This window comes from Podarcis pityusensis (genome assembly GCF_964106645.2).
Source record: "Podarcis pityusensis genome assembly, chromosome: 1".
NCBI classification, from domain to species: Eukaryota; Metazoa; Chordata; class Lepidosauria; order Squamata; family Lacertidae; genus Podarcis; species Podarcis pityusensis.
The window spans coordinates 108,130,009-108,151,277 of NC_138028.1; the positions used below are offsets into that span (position 1 = coordinate 108,130,009).

At 40.5% G+C, this 21,269-nt stretch overlaps 1 protein-coding gene across 2 annotated transcripts in view; it reads right to left on the reverse strand.

The window, feature by feature from the left end:
• ITGB6 (integrin subunit beta 6) overlaps window positions 1-21,269 on the reverse strand; it is a 67,538-nt gene that overhangs the window by 30,260 nt on the left and 16,009 nt on the right. The window contains exons 3-6 of one of the 2 annotated variants that reach the window (XM_081006727.1): window positions 7,767-7,838; window positions 7,206-7,282; window positions 6,434-6,513; window positions 1,002-1,206 (exon numbers count right to left, since the gene is read on the reverse strand). In XM_081006727.1, coding sequence (XP_080862853.1) covers window positions 1,002-1,206; window positions 6,434-6,513; window positions 7,206-7,266 — 346 coding nt within the window. In that variant the 5' untranslated portion in view covers window positions 7,267-7,282; window positions 7,767-7,838. The remainder of the gene's footprint in view (window positions 1-1,001; window positions 1,207-6,433; window positions 6,514-7,205; window positions 7,283-7,766; window positions 7,839-21,269) is intronic. The other variant, XM_081006728.1, reaches the window with a different exon arrangement.

Sequence of the window (21,269 nt, forward strand, 5' to 3'; positions counted from 1 at the left end):
TGAGATCTGGCCCTGATTCCATATTTATGGTAATTTAAGAAAGTTGACAAAGCAGTATAAGAGCCACGTGTGAAAAGCATAGATAGGAAAACTGTCTGAGTAGGCAAAAGCCAACAGAAAGAAGCATGTTGGTTATGCTAATTTCTCAATGGGAGGAATTCAAGCAAATTTCAGGGTGCTCACGGGAGGAAAGCTCCACTGAGCAAGCCAAAATCTATGTGTGTTTTCTGCTGATGGGACTCATTAGTTGAATCCCACCGATCATTATCTTGGAGATTCATCTGAAGCCTGTGAATAGTGTGAGGCAGTTACATATGAAGGTTGGTTTATGTGATCTCAGCTACAGCTTCCACCAACTGCCACTGCCGCTGTGGAGTACAATTACCAAATTTATTTATAAAATGTGCAGTGACCATTTCCAAGCCTTTAGGAAACAAACAAACAGTTGACCTGTATCTGTAACACTCTTACAAATGTTGGGAAGATATGATTTTAGGTGATATTGGTAGATATTCTTAATTCTTTATATTTCTTACATATCCTTCATCGTTAGTTCCCAGGGCTGATTACAGCAATTTAAAAGCACAATTTTAAAATTAGTTAAAATAATTTACAATCAGAAAAATAGGGCGAGTCCTTAAAAAAAATGCTGCTTTTGTGCCATGTGAATGTTGCAATAGAAGAAATACAAGGAAATAAATCTTGCCCTGCACAGATGCTTGGGGGGTGGGGTGGGGCAGGGGCGGGACTTCCCAGAAGCTCATCAACTTTACACATCTTTACTAAGTGTTCTTTCATAACTTCCATTTTTAAGAAGCCTAAATATGTTTCCTCAGAAGTAAATTCCTCTAAGTTCAGCGCAATTCTGGTAAGCAAGTTTAGGATTGCAACCTAAATATGTCACATCTCACATCCTGAAATTTAATATGAACAAATGGAAGCTATGTACAAAGCTACAAAATGATTTTAAAAAAATAGCATTTATGAACAATACAACTTACCTGGCCGCAGTAGGACAGTTAGCTTTTGAGGAGAAATCTGTGTAACATCTGAGTTGTTTTCCTGCGGCCCTTCACTAAGAGGCTTGTTTTTGTGAATTACCACTTCAGAAGTAGGAAATTCAATGAAATTCAATTGGCATCCTTTCAAAATAAGCTCTTCAGGAGTGCCACACCTTCTAAGAATTTCAGATGGATCAGTAAAATTCTGTAAGAAACAAAGAGTGCAAGAACAGAGTGTAATGCAACACAATATGATGCCAATTCTGCAAATGACTGAAGGCATAGCATATTTTCTATATAAGTTATGTCACAAATCCCTATTTGTAAGTGGGGATATGCAGGAGAACAGTGCAACTATGACCTACTTTGAAACTGTTGTGTGCAAAAGAAGTGTACTTATAATTGACTTTTTCAATAGATTAGTCTCTTTCTCCTGCACCTTACCCTTCCAGCAACAAGGATGCGCACTCATTAAGCAGGAAAAAAATCAATGCAGTAGAGTCATTACTTATAATGTCATAGTCATACATTCCATTACACCCATCACCAATATTTTCAGCACTATATAATTTAATACACATTACAGAGAATAGAATTTGTGGTCATCGAGTCGCTGCCCAAAATGATGATGTGCATCTAGTTCTCAAGATATGCAAAAATTCTGATTGCCAGAAACTGCAAGTCAAAACTAAGGCTGGGTCATTGAACAAACATTGTGTGCTGAGTGCATTTTGAGGCATCATAACTAAAGAAGGCATATTGGAATAGATGAAAATATGAGCCAGTATAGCATTCCAAATGCCTTTCCTGTACAGTACTTGCATTCAAAAACTGCTGTTTACCCAAGGGGGAAGTTTTGAAATCATTTAAAAATGTATTTCTTTGCTGTCTTAGAAAGCCTTGACACACAATGGTGTCTTTTGCAAATAAACTGAAGCTGGCAGGAGAAGCCGTTTCCACCTTGCAAGTCCCTTTCAAACGCTACCCATAGTATGATGGGGTTATCCTAGCACAAAAATATTTTTAACAACTACTTTGTTACATGCAAAATGTCAAAGGGACCAGTTACAATTAGACTCAATAATAATTCTATTGGGTGATCTAAGGGAAACAAATGAAATCAATTGGATAACATTATTGACTATTTGTTGTTTCTTATTAACAGCGAGACTTTGGGTAATTGGGAAGTATCTTATATGCCCTCTATCTCAAAATGGATAAATAGCTTGTGGCTAAATTAGGAGGGAAAAAAGATGTGATAATTAGAAAAAGATAATTTGACAAAATTAATAACTTTCATATATTATGGTTTCCTTTTTTGTGAAATATCGCATGACATATAATAATTTAAGGAAGCTGGAAATAGATCTGAAATGATAAGCATGCAATCATTTCAAAAAATAGTTTGTCCAATTATGTCATCAGTTTAGGATTTTTTGAAGGATCTGATAGCAAGCATAAGTGTGACCCAGCAGTCCACTTACAGGCCTTTTCTAGAAAAGCCACTGGGGAAAAACCAATTCTGATATAACCTCTTCCGTGTTGGGAAGGGTGAGTTGGGGTATATTCTCAGGAATCATTCTAAAGAAGGAGGAATATGTTTTTTGTAATATATTTTTATCCTTGTAATTTTTAAAGTAAATTGTGTAAGTGTTTCAAAGTTCAGAAATAATAATAATAGCAAAAAAAAAAGAAAGAAAAAAAAAAGAGTGTGCTAAGTGAAAATAGAGCCATTCCTGTGTTAATGTTAGATGAGGTGATGGTGGTTCTAGAGACTACCATCTCTAAACTTCCATTAGCTTTTACTCTTCTAGTTGCTGATGTGAAAATGAAAAGCATGTAGAGTGGGATTGTGGGGCTGCACATCTGACCCAGTTCCCTGATGTAAGGCTCCCCCCCGCCAAGTCTCACCCGTGCCATCCATGTGTTAGCATGGTCATCTATGGCAGGGATGCCTTTGCACTTTTACCCCTTTGTACAAAGGTTTCCATGGATCTTCAGCAACTGCCTGAAGGTTTGCCTGCCTCAGACAGCTATTCTAACACTTGTATGGTGGTGGCTGGGCTGGGGAATCATGTGCCATAGCGGGTGGGTCAAAAGTGCAGCCCACAGTCCCTCTATATTCACTTTTCCTCTTTATTCAAGCAACTTACAAAGAGAGCTTCTGAGTGGGCCATTTTTGTTCCACTGCCCAAATGGATCACGTGAAAGTTCTGGATTGGACAAGTCCCTGTGACTGCCATATATTTGCCAACCATTAAAAAAACCAAAACTGTCTTAAGCACATTTACCCCCTCCAGTCATGTAATTTCAGGTAGAGCAACTGAATAAATAATAGATCATGGCTTTTTTAAATCTACAAATATAAGATCTGCCTTTGCAGTCCTCCCCAAGGATATACCAGAACAGTATGAATACAGACTTTTCAGTGCTTCCGTCTTCAACATCATTTCTCGAAAGACTGCTATTCCTCATATTTCCATGAAAACCAAACTTAGTTTATTAATATATTCAAAGGGGATGTTGGCTTATTTTTAATTTGGCAACCAAGCTTTCACAGCCAAATCAGTATATATAAAAATCACCTACTGCTATGAAATGCTTAGAGACAAAAGCAAATGATCATCTCCAGAAAAACACTCTGAATCTGCTGACTTTTCAAAAAAAGAAAGATGCATTACCACGTCAGCCCATATTTTAAGGATGCTTAGACTCAATATTTTTAGCCAACAGTCTGTGCTGGTGATTGTAGACAAAAAAAAAAAGAGGTAGGGGGAAAAAAGAAAAAGGAAAAGGAAAGGCAATACAATAGAAGAAAACGATAAGAAAAAACGATAAGAAAAAAAAATGCAAACAAAAACAATAGTTTAGTGTCTTTTTTGGGATTAACTAAAAGTCACCAGCTATTCACACAACTATTCCTCAGGCTTGATATTCAACACAAAGCAAATGTTTCAGATGAGACTTCCATTGCCTACACTTGTGTTGTGCCTGGGAAAGCTTTGTTGAATCCAGGGAGGCTCCTTTACAAACATCGCTGAATCTGCACTTGACTGGACTGATTCCAATGTTTTTCCAAACCAAGCAGGCTTTTTATTTATTTTTTTAAACATTTTTATTGCTTTTTATATTTCATGACAATTCAAGTTCTATGAAATGCAAAATGTAATCCAATAAATTCCAGTGCAATAAATAAAAGAAGCCATTGAGGTACACTTAAAAATCAAATAGCATCTAACACAGTGAACTACAACAGGCGGAAAAATAATTAAGTGGTCTGCCAAGACCGTTAACAATTTACATGCATTTTTTGAGGGGGAAAAGCATTGGTCTAGTTGGATTAGAGATGGATGAACCTGTTAATTCTGGTTTCCCTCTGTTTTCATTTTCCCAATCTTAAATTCAGTTCTGTACCCCGCCACAACAATTTGCAATTATCTGCTTTTAAAAAGCATTTTCATGAAAATTCAGCATTTGTGTATGCTTAAATGCTAATTTTATGCACATGTACCTGTAGCATTTGTTTACGCATAGTTGTACAGATTTTTTTAAAAAACCACTGGCAGTTTTAAAAGTTTGAAATGCTGTATAGAAGAAACTGAGGAACTGATATGCTGCTTCTCCCCTCTCTTTGCTTAATCAATGAGGTTTCTAGTTCTTTCTCAGAATGCCATCCCATACAAAAGGAGGAGTATTCTGAAAGTGGATATTTTAGTTCACTTTCAGGAACAAACAAAAATATAAAGGTTTGGGATATTCCAAGAAAATCCAGACAATGGAACATTGATGCACAGTAGAACATAATTTCTTCATTGGAAACTTCTGAATACAAGAAATAGTTTCACAGACTGTTTTCTCTAAGTACTGTATATGTTGTGAAAATAATGCCTGATGCAGTTACTTAGAAACTGCCATTCAAGGCCAAAGGTACTAATTTTCTGCAATTCTGAGCATGTACAATTCCGCATAGAACTCGATATGTGGCACAATATTTGCATTCCTCACAAACTCAGCTTTTGCTTCCAAAGAAAAGGAGGAGTGCAATTCAGTCTACGTTAAGCACATTCAGTTCCTTTTGATTTTGATGCCTGAATGTTAACCACATGGCCAAATCTCCCCATCAAAGTAGACAGCACTTTAAGGTTATAATCCTATACCCATTTGCCAAGCAGTAAGCTCCACTGAACTCAACGAGATATACTTTTGAGCTGCTACATATTGAATTACACTGTAAAATTTTTAGCTGTGGCTGGTCCATGACTGAGGTTCAAGTTCTCTTAACTGTGGACAGGCATTTGAAAACATGCAGACTGTACATTAAGAGTCTAGAGGGGCCACTCAGTAGATCTTTTCATGTAGTTGTTGCAGTGTGTGGAAATTTTTTCTCCAAGAACAAATTCAAAGCGTATTTTTTGCCTTGGCCGGCCCTATCATTAGGCATAGTGAGGGAGGTCATGAAAGGTCAACCATTTTCTTTCAATTAAATAATAATAATAATAATTGCACTCCTCTTTTTCTTTGGAAGCAAAAGCTGAGTTTGTGAGGAATGCAAATATTGTGCCACATATCGAGTTCTATGCGGAATTGTACATGCTCAGAATTGCAGAAAATTAGTACCTTTGGCCTTGAATGACAGTTTCTAAGTAAGTGCATTATTATTATTATTATTATTATTATTATTATTATTTACTGCCAGGAGCAGGGTGGAGTGGACTTTTTGGTTTTTTTTCTTTAAGCACCAAAATGACTTGGCTAGCCATGAGTACTAAGCACCTTGCCTTAAGGGGGCATTTGCCCCCTGTCTGTCAATGAAGAGTTTCGGGTCAATCCTGTTTCTGCCCATGGATTGCTCTTACTAGATCTACACATTTTTTCTTTAGGTGGGTTCTGAAACATAGTTCCCTTTCCCTTCCAGATAGATTTGTGTTATATCTTCTTACCAATGGGCCTTTGCTTCATGTCATTTATCCATCTCTCTGTTTCCGTCACCACATTTCTTTTTTGCCAAAAATTCTGCAAAATCTCAGAAAATGTATACACTGAGCAATCCTTAGGAAAACACTTTTCTATGCTATTAATACACAAGGCCTCTTTTTGCTAGAAATCTAATAAATGCTTTGGATTTGTGTTTCTCAAGCAGCAGCTCTCTATGCCACACATCAGACTATTTTTTGAAATGAAGGGGAATTTAAACAACCTAGTTTGTGTGGTAGATTAGGGTTTAGGGCTGGGGACGAGCTACTTAAAAATAAGTCAAATATTTTACTGGGTGTGCTCAAGCCCTTAGGTTCTGAAATAAATCTTTTGATTCAGCTTCTGAATTTCTTCCCTCAGGGCAGGATTAGAATCAGAGCAGAGAGTTGGACAGACTCTTTTCATACCAACTTCAAGTACTGGTGTTTCTTTAAAATATTTCAGATAATTCACTTTACCTCTTGAAAGCACCATCCACAATGCGGTCCAGAAAGCAAACACTCTTTACAGTTCACTGCACTCCCTGGATTACAATTCCCTGCATATAAAAATCAAGGAAATATAATAGATCAGAACACAGCATAATTATGGCAGATAACAAAATGTTCTGGGTATTGTTCCAACTTCACCAAACACAGCCTGCCAGTGTACCCTTTCCACCCTTTGAACTGAATGTCTTTCGATATTCAAAACGGTGACCAAAAAGTGCCGTGAAATTGAAGTCATTATAAAACAAAATTACGTTGAAGCACAGTCTTGACTGAAATGAATATCCAGCTTTTCCCAAGGTGACAACTGGCAAAAAGAAAGATTTGTAAAAAAAATTTTTTGTATGAATCAGTCATTGTGTTTCATGTACTTGATCTCTATCATTCCTGATTCAGCTGGATCATCGGCTCTTTGTGCACCAGACATTTTCTACTGCTGCTACTTTTCTGGATATTTATTTGTGCTGTAAGTTTAAAATGTATTAGGTTCTATAAAACATAACAGAATCACAGATGCAGTGTAAATTCTCACACTATTCATTTGTAAAATTAAGCAGTCCTTAGGATTACATTCCATACATAGCCTCGGTAACAGGAACGAAACTCAGTTCAAAACAGCTACATGATAGTCAAGTGGAAAGCTGCATGCATAACAGGACTAGTATACTCGTTTAAAAAAAGTTTCTAAAAGAGCAGGATAGGACATTTTTCCAAAAGTTAATACATCACCTGTGAGCCTTACCTTGTACATAGTTAATTCTTTGCAGGAATAGGAAAAAAAGGCAAAGCAATTCAATCCCCATTCGCTTTCAGATCTGGCTGCACATACAAAACATATCAAAATTAATTAATTATGTCCAGCGTAATGAGCCCAGTGCAGAAACTTTATGAGAACTTGAAGATTGAGAACTCCAGTCCAGGCAGGTTTTAGAAGAAATATTCTCAGTTACCAGAATACTACATTAACATAAACAAGGCAACAATACAGTGTGCCACCTGGATAGGTGAACTGCAAGCTGTGCCTAAGGGCTATCAGCATGGTTATGGAATTCTTTATCTTACTTCCTTGTTTCCCTTATAAGGAAGACAGGTATATAGTCAGAAGAAGGTGGGGGAATTCATACAGGTACAGTCCTGAGTTCCTGGTTGCTGTTTTTAATCCACACACTTAGCCTTACAGAGCTCATTAGGAACCCATGAATGTTGGAATATAGTGCCTTTAGAGTTGATATAAAGGCCCAATATCGTTTTTCAAACATGTTCCCTATGTTAACTGAATGGTAGAATAATTTGGGTAAAATACCTGGAGTGGAGGTGTATAAATCCCATTTTTTCCTCAACTTCCTTGTTGGATATGAACCTTGTAAAACCAGTTCTAAAAAGGGAAAAAAGTATATGTCACCGCTGTGTAATCCTAACCAGCAATGTTGGAAGTTGTGATTAAATTTGCAGAGAATGTTGAACTTTGCATTAAAAGGATAAAAAGAGCAAAAGCAAATGTGTGTGGCTAAAAAGTAAAAACTATTATGAGACACATCTGAATGTCAGCTTGCTGGAATACATTTTGAAATATAATCACTAAGCTTACTAAAAATGTTGGTTGGCTAAGGCCCTTGATGTCAGGGACATCAAGCAGCATAGGAGCTATTTTACATCAGTGGGATTTTGTGTGTGTGTGGAGGTTTCTCTCTGCATGGCTGAGACAGACCTTTTTTGGCTGGGAAAGACTCCTCTCACATATTTATGAGATTTACATATTCACACAAGCAGCATGGGAAATCAACTCTTGTGCCATTTTGTGTGCACGCTCACCAGTATCAACTATCTCACACCCTTTGATCGGCAGGTGACGCCTTGGTGGTGGTGAGGCCACTCTGGGCTGCATGGTAGGTATTGGCTCATGACAGGGCCTTTTCAGTGGCTGTTCCCTGTTTGTGGAATGCCTTCCATAGTGAGGTGCAGCTGCCTCTCATTATTGACTGTCATGCATAATTAAAAAACCTTTCTATTTACCCAGGCATTTGATGGCTGAAAGACACTGTTCCTGAGTCACTGAGATCACTGTTCATAGAATGTATTAGCTGTTCACAAATTGCTTTTAAAAATGTTTTACTATTGATGTTGTGGGAGTCTCAGACCTTTGGAATCGCAGACAGAGGAGGGATGCTGTATTAAAGCCCTTTGCAAATCACTCTTTGAAACAGCCTCCCCTTTAAAGGTTTTTCAAGCATTGAGAAGGCCCAGATGGGAACATGGGAGCTGTCTTAAAGCTCTTTGCAAAAGTGCTCTTTGAAGCAGCAACTGCTCCTTTTAACATTGCTCAAGCAATGTTTAAAGGATAGGGGATGCTGCTTCAAAGAATGTTTTGCATGGATTCTGACAGGTAGTTGGGGCAGCCCACCTAGCCAACATGTGTCATAATGACATGTGCCCCCACCCACCTGTTTTATTCTGTAAAGAAAGCATACTTTGGGAATGAATGAAACAATGTGGACATGAAAGAAAGTACTTAAACTAACATAATCCAGTCTGTCCAGTGTCAGGCTAACAGCAACAACAAGCTTCTCCTTTTCCCATCCCCATGCTGAACTGGAAGCCCTCCCCAGGAGAGATAGTCAGCATTTCTTCCTCTGATTGCTTAAAAACAGTGATTAAGTGTCCTTAGCTATGGTGCTACCTGTCACATGCTGAAGCTTTAGAATTGCCTCCACAATTTGCTGTCTAACTTTTGTTAGAAATGTTCAATTGACTTTTTTTATTTATTTAAATGAAAGCTAAGTGTCTGGGGCCTGGTATAAGTATAGCCCTCTGTCAGTGTCCCTGAGAAAGAGAGGAATCATACCTTCTACTTGACCTGTGAAAGGACCTTCCATGTGAACCATTTACAGACCTTTGGTCAAGTGTAAGAGTGAATAAGTAGATTCCATTTTAGTCATCTCTCAGTGCATTCAATTTATGCAGATTAAGACATGAAAGGGCTGGGTTACGCAATACTGGAAAGGCCTAATTTGGCCCTGTGCATGGAGCAGGTGCACTAGACTTATCTCTGCTGTCCATAGATCTTTGAAGAGACCTATATGCATAGCATCCTACGTGCATAGGCCAAGGTCATGTGGTTGATTGATGGATTTTTATCTGGAAATTGACTGCACAATTTTGGCCTGGACAAAAAAACATATTTTGTGCATATAAAGGTGAATTTGAAATGATCTTTTGAGTTCAGTTTTGCTGTCTTGCTTATACAATAAGCTCACTGACGTCCCCTGCCCCACTCTCATGTACTGCTTCTCCTAGTGCCATGCCCTTCTGACTTAGGGAAGCAGCAAGAAATGTCAAGTTTCACGTTGTTGGGAAAACTATTATTTATCAGGAAATCTCCATTTAATTTTTGACAACTGATAAAACTTTATCCCTCCTGACATTCCATATAACGTATAAATTGAAAGTATCACTTGGGGGCAACATTTGCATCATTGCTGAATATATGTGGCATACTGTTTGCAAAATAGTTTCAATCAATCTTGTAATCCAACCCACAGAGAGGAGTGGCAGTTCCTAGCAAAGGAGCGTCTTACCGTCTCCAATTTTTCACGCTTTAAAAAAAGCTTTCCAATAAACCACACAGCATGTGTTGTGTGTCTGTTGCTAGAGCTGTGCCAGAGCATCTACTCTTTTCTGCTTTGGATAAAGCTATAACCAACCAAATGGAGGGTTCTCTGCATTTATAGTTTAGACTTTCTGTTCATTTGACCGCAGCAGTCACTATGCATTTAGAATCTCTGAATTTTCCATATCGTTCATAGGGTTATCACAGGGTTGCCCCTGTTTGAGAGGCTCATTTGACAACAAGAAACCAAGCCTTTAATGTCATTGGCCCAGTATTGTGGAATACTCTGCTAAGAGAGATTCAGCAAGCGCCTTCTATTTCAACCTCTAAACACCTGCATTAATGTTTGATGTTTTATCGTGTTTTTAATATTCTGTTGGGAGCCAACCAGAGTGGCTGGGGAAACCCAGCCAGATGGGCGGTGTATAAATAATAAATTGTTATTATTAATATTATTATGAAAACATTTTTATTCTGCCAAGTCTATGCAGGAACTAAGAACACATCTTTCTACAATAATTAACTGATGTTTGATTTCAATTCTGATTTCATTTTTTCAGGTGGATTTTACAGTTTGATTTTATGCAATATTGTAAACCGCTTTTATATTTTTCTGTGAAATAGTGGTATACATTTTTTTTTAATAAATAAATAAAATATCCCCACTTTTCTGATAACCGAGGGGCACTGTTTTCTGAAACAGAAAATAGAAATGGGAAACCTAGGGCACACTTTACTCTTACAGCTGAAAACATTCACATTTAGAGTGCCTCCTTGTAATAATTATCTGGCCCAGGACATTTTGCTGCCTGAGGCAAAGGACAGGATGACACCCCTACATACTGTGTTCAGAAGCTGACTGAACTGGCATTTAAATCTTACTTTAATACACTGCCAGTGTCTTCTGCTGCAACTGAGGACAGCAGGCTAGTTTAGGGGTAAGCAAGGCAAGTTGTGGGGCACACACAGCTGTGTCCTCCAACACCTTGCCACTGCCCCTCCCCACAGCATCTGCTGCCTGAGGCAAGCACAACATTGCATCTAAGGAGACTACCCTTTTCTGTTTCTGCATGCTGGTATTCTGGTTGTCATTGTTAATTAGAAGATGCACAGCAGACAGTCTCTTTTGAGGTGAGGTAATGCCTCAGAAGAGCTACGTATGCTCCCATCATACTTGGCAGAGAGATGAAATTACCCCCAAACAGATGAGCAAAGCCTGAGCAGTACATTGTGCAGATACACTGGTGAGGAGAGGGCAAGGCACCCTCTGTGGGAGCAGTACTATTGGGCCACACAAGATATTTTTGTGTGTGGCAGACTAGCATATTCCTCACATTATGGGGATTTTGGGGCCTGTTTGGTGTGCTAAGCACATCAAAAGCACAAGTCTATTTGCTTAACATCTCACGATAACTATATGCAGTGCTTTTCCCCTGGGGGTACGCATACCCCTAAACATTTTGTGAATTTAAGTTTGGCCTCATTGAGGGGCAGTATTTCAATATGAGTAAGAAAATGAGGGTACCCCTAAACATTTTTTTTTAGAAAAAAAGCGCTGACTATATGAAACAAAAATGTGCTCTCTTTCACTCTCACACACTTTAAATACGCCCCTGAACGAATCAAAGAGCAGGATTTTAGATTTTGCTGAAGCACAACTTCCTGAAAACCTTTGTCTCATCCCCAATTGACATCTGAAACAATATCCCTGCTATTTTAGCTCACCCCCCCCATCATTAAGCTCCAATCAGCTGCTTTATTACATTGCTATATATGTCCCCTTTCCCAGGCTAGAGGCCTTGACTCACCTGTTACCTGAATGGGGAGAGCTATGCCCTTCAGAGGATAACTACTCTTCCCTGCATTAAGAGCCTGAATTTATCTGATTAGGCATGAGTAGGAGTCAGGACACTCAGTGGATCATTTGGGAGGAAAATCCCTTTCACTGCAAGCCATTTCCTTTCTATGGTACTCCTGCTAAGCATTCATTCACTCATGCTTTCATCATTGGCTATATTTATACCCAACTTATGACTCGCAATGCACTTTACCATAAAAAACAAACAAACCAATTTGCAATTAAAATTATTCATGGCATGGAGAAAGTGGATAGAGAAATCTCCTCCCTCCCAACACTAGAACTCATGGGCATCCAATGAAGCTGAAAATCAGAAGATTCCAGACAGATAAAGGAAAGTTCTCCATCGTGAAGCACATTGTTTAACAATGGAATTTGTACTCACAGGAAACAGTGGTGGCCATATACCTAGATGGAGTTAAAGGAGGATTAGACAAATTCATGGAGGAGAGAGCTTTTGAAGGCTACTAGTCATGATGGCTATGTTCTGCCTCCACAGTTGGAGGCAGTAATGTTTCTGAATACCATTTGCTGGAAACCACAGGAGGGGAGAGTGCTCTTGTACTCAAGTCATGCTTGTGGTTTTTCCTCAGGATCTACTTGGCCACTGTGTTTTTAATTATGCCATTTGTGTAATTTGCGTGGACAGGCGGAGTCCCCAGATCCCAAGCGGTCCCCCCCGTCATGTGGAATAACGACTCAAGACAACGTGCTATGGGATTAAATTGGCCACAACTTTATTAAATTTCAAATGTGGGTAGACCTTGGCTCAGGCATTGGGCGTTCTCCCTCCCCAGTCCCCAGCCGGGGACCTAGGGAGCATCAGGGTTATCCAGTGTGTGTGTGGGGGGGGATGGGCCGGCTCTGGAGAACATATGTTCAAGTAGAGATAGCCGCCCCCGTTACACCGCCGCAGGGGAGAGCAATGACGACCTTTCGGCGTACGGTCAAATGCTCCCTTCAGAAACCCCTTTAACGGGGAACCCTGGTATCGCTGCCGCAAAGAGCAAGATGGACTAAAGGATTCCTCCCAAGGCCTGATACCGCCAAAGTTGTGACGTTTTGCTACGGGAAAGGCGAAACCTGCCAGTGCAGGGAAATTCCTTTCCGGCCCTTTAACAGCGACCTTAACGTAGCAACGCCCGCATACCTGTGAAGAAAAGTTAACCTGCAAAACCTGTGAAGAAAAGTTAACCTGCAAAATAAGACATTAACTGAGGGTGGGTAGGGTGGGAGAAGCTCTGGAGCCAAGTGAGGATTCCCAGGTAAGATCCTCCCTCTATTGTGTGGGCAGGTAATCCCTCCCCTACCTGGCCTGGTCTCCTTGGCAACGCTTCTCCCAGGTGGGATTGGACAACTGACTGAGGTAGGCGGAGACCTCCAGGTATCCCACCTGAAGGAAGGCAAAGCCAAGCCTATGCTGATGGAGCCGCTCCAGATCTAGGGGCTGCGCGCGTCCATGCAAAGGGCGCCCCCCGTTTTAAGCGGGGAGCGGTCATTATGAGAATTGCTTCAATATTTTTCTTAAATGTGGGCTATATCTTTACAATTACTTTCTTGCTTTTTAAAAAAATTAAGTGCCCTGTGAACGTTTTTGGTGAAGGGACAGTTCAAAAATGGCTAAATAATCAAATGAATAAATAAATACATTCCACTGCTGCGAATACTATGGGTTCTTTTGATTCCCTGAGAGGAAGTGGCAGGGAGTATAGAAGAGAAGAAATGGAGCAGAAAAGGGGACAAATTTCACATCGCTCTTCACTGGCAAAAGAAAATAGCCAGACATGCAAATGGGATTGACATCTGACCAGGAAAGAAAGAAAGAAAGAAAGAAAGAAAGAAAGAAAGAAAGAAAGAAAGAGTCTGTTAAAAAACAACAGCAAAGCTTTCAGGCCAGGAAGGTAAATAAGTGGCTAATTTTTGAATAGCTGAATATATTATGTGTAGAGGCAACTTTTCTGTTGTGGAACAGAGCTAAGCCTACCTAAGGCAGCCCTGAGCTGGATGTCATGAAAGGGCAGAAGATAGTTATTTAATATATTATTGTTGTCTTTGTGCTGCCAGGGTGATGGAGCGATGCATGTGGAATTTACTGGTTCAGACTTGGCTAGGCTCGGGTGCTGTATGCCTTGACTGGAGGGGATGGAGTGCTATTTACTCCTCCTCAGGCAGCAAAGAGTCTTAGGCTGGCTATAATACAGACCCACCACAGACAACTGGGTGCTGACTCGGGAGAAGAGAGAAATCTGATTCATTTACAAGTGAAAGGCAAACTTATCTAATTTGCACATTCCAAAACAATAAGAGAACTGAAATACATACATCCTTCAAAATCGGCATCTCTCTGAATTTTGAAGTGCAGGTTCCCAGCCAACTAATGGGTACCAAAATAGGATAAAACGTGCCTATATGTGGAAATGGTGAACAAAAATGTTGCTGAATTTCCAGAAGGACTAAAAATAAAATCACAAACTGACGTGGAAATGTGGAAGCCTGGAAAAACAAGAAACTCACATTGACGGAGTCACCCACCCTTAAGGTTGACCCCAGTTGCAGCTCCCTCTGAACTCTGCCCCTGTCCAGTTACCAACATAGTTTTGATTTCAAGAGTTAATAGCTTTATATGCAAGGGAGTTTACTCCACAAGTCCTAAAGATGACTGTTGGAGGAAATGTGACTCACAACGTCTCTCAAATGTTTCCCTAGGCTGCTTGTAGCGAGGTGCAGTGACATGCCATATTCAGATTGAAGAATCACGTCCTCACCCTCGGTAAACACAAGCTGAGTAATCATAAGGGGAAAGAAGCAGGGGGCGGGGGGGGGGGGGAGCAAGAAAGTAAGCAAGCAAACTGAAGAGCGTTTCTAGTTTACATATATGAGTCACGGTACAATGGCTTCAAAATCATGGAATCATAGAGTTGGACCCAGAGGTTTCTGTAGTTGAAGCTGAACCCTCTGCAATGCAGGAATATGCAGGTGGCCTGCGTGGCGATCAAACCCACGACCTTGGCAGGAAGTGGCAGCTTGTCTTCTACTGATTTAAAAGTCAGAAGGGCATTTGCTATTTTGCTTAGAGAAATAATATATTAGGGTGTTTTGTGTGTGTGTGTGTGTGTGTGTGTAACTGTTCTGCAGCAGGTTATTGACAGTTCAAAAATATTCCTCAGAAGCTACGGTGTGTGGAATGACAGGCTGTGCACTACTTACATTTTATGTTATATGCATGCTTAATCTGTCCACATCAGTTCTGAAGAAAAGGAAGTCATAGTGCCCCAATCCAAATCAGAAGCATGTACCAATTTACTTCCCTTTACCCCGTACACACTACTATGCGCCCTCAACAATAAAGAGGAGCAACCATAGGAGAGCAAAGAACTGTAGGTGGGTGTTTGTGGGTCAGCATGGAAGTGTTGTTGATGTTTGTTAATGAACTATGTTGCATATCATCTTGAGCTCCTTTGGGAGGAAGGGAGCTAGATAGATATAATAAATAAATAAATACATTAAGAGAGGCAAGAGGCATCCATTACCTGCCAGTTATTCTCTTCCCAGATCCCAGTTGGGTTCTCTAGATGGGAGGGAGTTTATACCGAGGATAATGTCAACTCCTGACAACTTGCCCTAAAATGTGAATATGACATTCTTCAATTGCACAAATAAGGAGAAACAGGGCAGTGGGTGACCAGGGTCAGGGATGCGAAAATAATGACTGTTTGAACGTATGTATCATATGATGTGCAGTGTAATAAGATACATGCTTACTCAGAAATAAGTCCTATTGAGTAAGCCTCCCTAGAGTGGCAATGTAATTCACAGGATTTCAGGACTAGGAAGTGGCTCCTTGAAGTTCATCATTCAGCAACACTCCTTAAGCATGACAAGAGCTGAAAGCCACCAGCACTTATGGTTGGATTCAGATTTAATCAAGTAGCACATATTAGTGCATGAGTTGTGGGTAGCTAGATCACTGGACAGGAGATTACAAGGCTTGGTAAAGACAAAGAGGGGAGGAATTATTGAATGTTATCAGCGTATAGCAAACCTGCCAGCGCAAAGTGTAGACTCACTAAACCACAGGCAGACATGTACTTGTCATGTGCAGTCCTAAGGAGTACTTCACTGACCTGTGGGTGCTGTTAGTTCCACCTAATCCTTCTGGGGCCATTTGTGCCCACATATGAAAGGCATGGGGCTCACTCATAAAGGGTAGAGAGGAAAATGACTCTCCTGCCTGTGAGAATACTGTGTTCCAGTGTTTCTTTCTATTGTATTATTATTATTTTCTTAATGTGTACATACACCTAAGAATTACAGTATATGAATTTCAAGCTAGTAAAGAACTTAAGCAATTGAATCATGTATTTTAAAATATTTATATCCTGCCTTTCAACTCTAATAAAATAAAAATTATATTTCACATATATTTGCATGTGTGAAACAGTCATCATACAGAAATCTCAGTAACTACCACATAAATGATAGATTTTTAAAGGATTTACTCTATTCTGGTAAATGGCAGGTTTTCGTACAAGAACTGTTTCACGAAAAAATGAGGAGATTAAATTGCCATGCATGGGCTTACAGTAAAAGAAAAGGATTTGCCGACAGTATAACTTCTCCAAGTGGCAGAAAGACTCATATTTAGCAGCAGTTTAGGGTATGGGTGGTGAATCTCAGGCTTTCAGGCCAAATTTGGCCCACAAGGCCATTTTTGTCAAGCCATGTATGCCTGCCCCACACCTGATGGTCATACGTGGTCATACGTGTGGAGCAGGGAGAGATGCACAATCAGGAGTCTTAAAGTGCTGATGGAAAGTAGAACAAAAGTCTACTAGATCAGCTGTGCTAGTGAGTTCTCCATGGTTAAATTGCTCGTGCAACTGATGCCTGCAAAAACCAGGTTTTGGCTCCACAGCACATCAGTTAATTTTGGAACATCAAAGTGCCCTATCTGCTGATGTCATTGTTTCCCCCCCTTTTCTGCTGATGTCATTGTGATGCCAGGTGATTGACAGGTGGCCAGCAAGGCTAGATTAAATAAAAAGTTCCTCACTCCTGGTGTAGAGCTTGGGGAGTTTGCCCTTGTATAGTTGCTCTAGTCTTTTCCAGTGCTCTGATGCACTGTTTCTTTTGGCCACCCAACACACTGCTCCATCCTGGACACCTGGGACACTGAAGCACTGCTGGATGAACGGCAGAGAAGAGTCCTCCTTATGTTGTTTTAGAAAACAGCTTGATATACAGGTTGTGTTTATATATAAAGTGCTGCCATCTCCTGGTAACATAACTATTTGGCAGGCAAAAATATTACACTGTGGCCTTTGAAGTTTTAGAAATTCAAACTTTGGATTTTACAGGCATGACTTACACAATCTCGTGATGTTCAAGCACCTTTTATACATTATGCTTGACTAAGACTTCATGACCTTGGAATGGCTTTTCAAACATTGCTAAAGGAAGTAATGGAGACAAGAATGGTGAATCCAATTCTAAAAGAAAGAAGGGTACAAATAAACTCTCTCCTGCCGGCTTTCATTTTTAATTTTTTGTTAGTGAAAGAATCCTAAAAATTGGAAAGGGTTTAAGAAATAATACATTATTTTCATTATACAATGTGTAAATGTCAGGATAGACTCTTTAGGTTTGCACAGTGACTAAAATAATGGGGTGAAGGGAGAAATTAGTTCTTGAGCCTTGATTATTTGGTTAGATAGATAGCATGAGTGCTGAATTTCTGTACAGACACAAATTAACATATCACATCACGAGTCCTTCCTACACCAACCTCTCCTTCCCCATCCCCATCTTGCCTCAGTGTGTCCCAGTCCCAGCTACACCTCTCAATGGGATCCTCTTTCTCCTCCCTGTTGTGCTGTCAATTCATGACAATCAGTAATTGTATATTACAACCCCCCCTCAACCCCCATGCATTGTCCGGGGGGCGCGCGTTTCCTGACCCACTCAGGGCCAAATTTTGGGTGTGTGTGAAGAGGTCATATGTGGGCAGGAGAGGGAGGAAGCCCCAATGCACAAGTCGAAGGCCTTGCGCAGGCTTCTGCTGACTCTTGGATCACAATATGTGAAGGGAGGTAGGAAGAGGACCAATTCCCTTTGGGTCTTCTTGTCCCCACAGTGCCAAACGATGGCTATTGCGTCCTGTAGCACATCCCTATAGCATCTGAAAAGGACTATTTTCTTCAAGGGTGATGTCCAAACTGGTATCAATGATCAGGAATCAGCACTGGTAACCACATTCATGTAGGGTGACAATAATACTATAACTCACCAAGACTGATTCTCTGTTTTTGCAAGTCCCAGTTTTAAAAAGAAAGTCCTTGATGTGCTGTCAGTGAAGTTATTTATTTTCTCATTCATATATATATATATATATATATATATATATATATATATAATCAGGACCACAGCATGCTGGGGTTGTCTATCATGAAGAAATTACAACGGATCTTTTCTTTTCAACCTCTTATTTCATTTTCAGCTACTCCACCACTGCAGGTGCTGGTTTCTTTGCTTTGTAAAACTTCCAGTTATAAACAACAGCATATTAATATCTTTTCCTCTTGTATGAAGCAAAATGTTGCTGTTTTTAAAGTTCTTTGGTTTGCTCTTTGGACAAATATGCTCAAGCACATGGCTAGGTAGGTCACCTGGGTGTTTATGACACATCTCTTAATGCAGTGGAAAGCACAGACAATATTATATTTGTCTGGCATGTTCTTCGTGCTACTTTGTGTGCTCCAGGCAATGTGACGAACATTCCTAAAGCTGGTAGGTCTAGCCAGGGGATTTCCTAGGTTTCGTTTATTGTTGTCTTTAAAAAGATTCCTCAGGTAGCTGAAATCATTCTTGCCTTAATAGCTGCCTTCCCCTGCTTGCCCAGAGATCAAGTACAAATTAATAGCTTGACAAAAAGGGCCTTTGCCATACCAGAATGTAACAACGTTGTGTTTTGCATTGTTTGGTACTTAAAATAATGCTATTTGGCTGCCCCCCTTTTGGCTGCTGTCTTTTCTCAATTGTTGAGAATTAGCTGCACTAAAAAAAAGTTGAAAGCTGGTTGTTATAAGAAAAAGTGCACAACTGATTATTTCTCTCTGAGGCAGAAGGAAGTGATATAAGACTCGATGGGAAATACTGGTCAGCTGCTGAAAAGTAGCTGACAGAGTAGTAGTTCACTGCTCCCAAAAATGAGAGCTGCAGCAAGTACACAAACACAGAACAGAGCAAAATAAAAAAAATCCTTCCAGTAGCACCTTAGAGACCAACTAAGTTTGTTATTGGTATGAGCTTTCGTGTGCATGCACACTTCTTCAGATACATGCACACGGAAGCTCATACCAATAACAAACCTAGTTGGTCTCCACGGTGCTACTGGAAGGAATTTGTTTATTTTGTTTTGACTACAGCAGACCAACACGGCTACCTACCTGTAAACAGAGCGGAAGTATCCAGTGTGGTAACAGGAAAGTGGCTATAATAGGTGTATTGTTTGCATGTTCAGGGTGCCCAGTGGAAGCCTCTGGAAAAGCTTCCATGTGGCTTTCAAAAGAGAATCGGATAAATTCAGGGAGTTTAAGACCTTCAGTGACCACTGTATTCTATCTCCACTGTTGACGGTGGTATGCATCAGTATACTAGTTGCTGGGAATCACAAGTTGGGGATTTCCATAAATATCTGTGTCACTTTGCTGGCTGATTTTTTTTTCTGCTGCTGCTCTCTTTGGCAACTCTGCTCCTCCCTGCGCACCTTCCTGTCCTAGCTAGCTGTTCCTTTCCTCCCCAACCCCTGAGCAGAGTACAAACCCTCTAAAGAAGCCCATTTCAAAAGGACTCACTTCTGCATTGCTACAGGTATGAAAAAGGGAGGAGGTAGTTTGCTGTTTGCTGCCACCCCTCACCTGCTGCCACCATACCCTCCAGTATTTCTCCAATGAAAATAGGGACGCCCTAAGGAAAACACTCCGGGATCAAATCAGAAACTGGGATGGCTTCTGTAAATCCATGACTGTCCCTGGAAAATAGGGACACTTGGAGGATCTGCTGTCTGCAGCATGTGCCCCTCTTTTAACACCCCCACCCTCCCGATCTGGCCTGGGTAGATGCCATATGGAATGCTGCCTATTGTCCCTGGCACAGAGAAGCTTTTTAAGTGAATTCCTCTGTGACACCAATATTGTACTAATTGACTTTGCGGAATTCATAAGGGATAAAGTGGAGACATGCAAAGCATGGCATGGGGTAGAGGCTGGTGGGTGGGAATGGAAGGAGAGAGGAGCTCAAAAGATGGGTCAGTGCCATAAGTATGAAATATTTTAATTTGATCATTTCTGGCACCTGATGTTCTGGTCTAGTGCACTTCCAGTTCAGTCAATGGAAAGCAATTCAGCCCAAACCACTATGTGGGTGAACAGTTACACCCCACAACAGCTGCAGTTTCTTCAAGAACAAAAACCTTTGACCGATTAATTCTTTCCCAGGTTTCTGACTCAGTAAGGCACAAAAAGCTAAAGCCTTTATCCACCTGTTTCCTATGTAAAAGAGATCAGGAATTTTAAGTCTTGACTGACTTACAGTACATGGTTGCATTTTTGTGGCCAGGCTTCTGTCTCAAGATATATGCCTTTATAATGATCACTAAGCCTGCTAATTTATACACACAAATAAGGATAATGACTTTGGATTTTATAGTAACCTCAGTCCAGTATATCTGAAGGAGCATCTCCACCCCCATCATTCTACCCGGACATTGAGGTCCAGTGCCGAGGGCCTTCTGACGGTTCCCTCACTGTGAGAAGCCAAGTTACAGCGAACCAGGCAGAGGGCCTTCTCGGTAGTGGAAGTTTGACGCCCTCCCACCAGATGTCAAAGAGAACAACTACCAGACTTTTAGAAGACATCTGAAGGCAGCCCTGTTTAGGGAAGCTTTTAATGTTTGATGTATTACAGTATTTTAATATTTTGTTGGAAGCCGCCCAGAGTGGCTGGGAAAGCCCAGCCAGATGGGTGGGGTATAAATAATAAATTATTTCTTTTTCACCCTCAAAGAAAGATATCAATCATTTCTGTGTCATTTACAGAGGGGTGGGGCAACAGGCACTATTGCACATGCCGTTGTCTGTTCATTTGGCTGGTTTTCCAGCATCCTGAACTTTCACTCCAGCATACACTTGAAATTCTTGGGTGGTGCTGCAGTGGTAGAGGGCATGCCTGGATGTCTCGGGGTGGCTGGCTGTGGTTGCTAGTAGCCATAAAGCAGGGGTGGAGAGCTCCCCCTGCTAATAAGTCCCACCAGGCCTTTCCATTTGGACCATGAGGCTATTTTG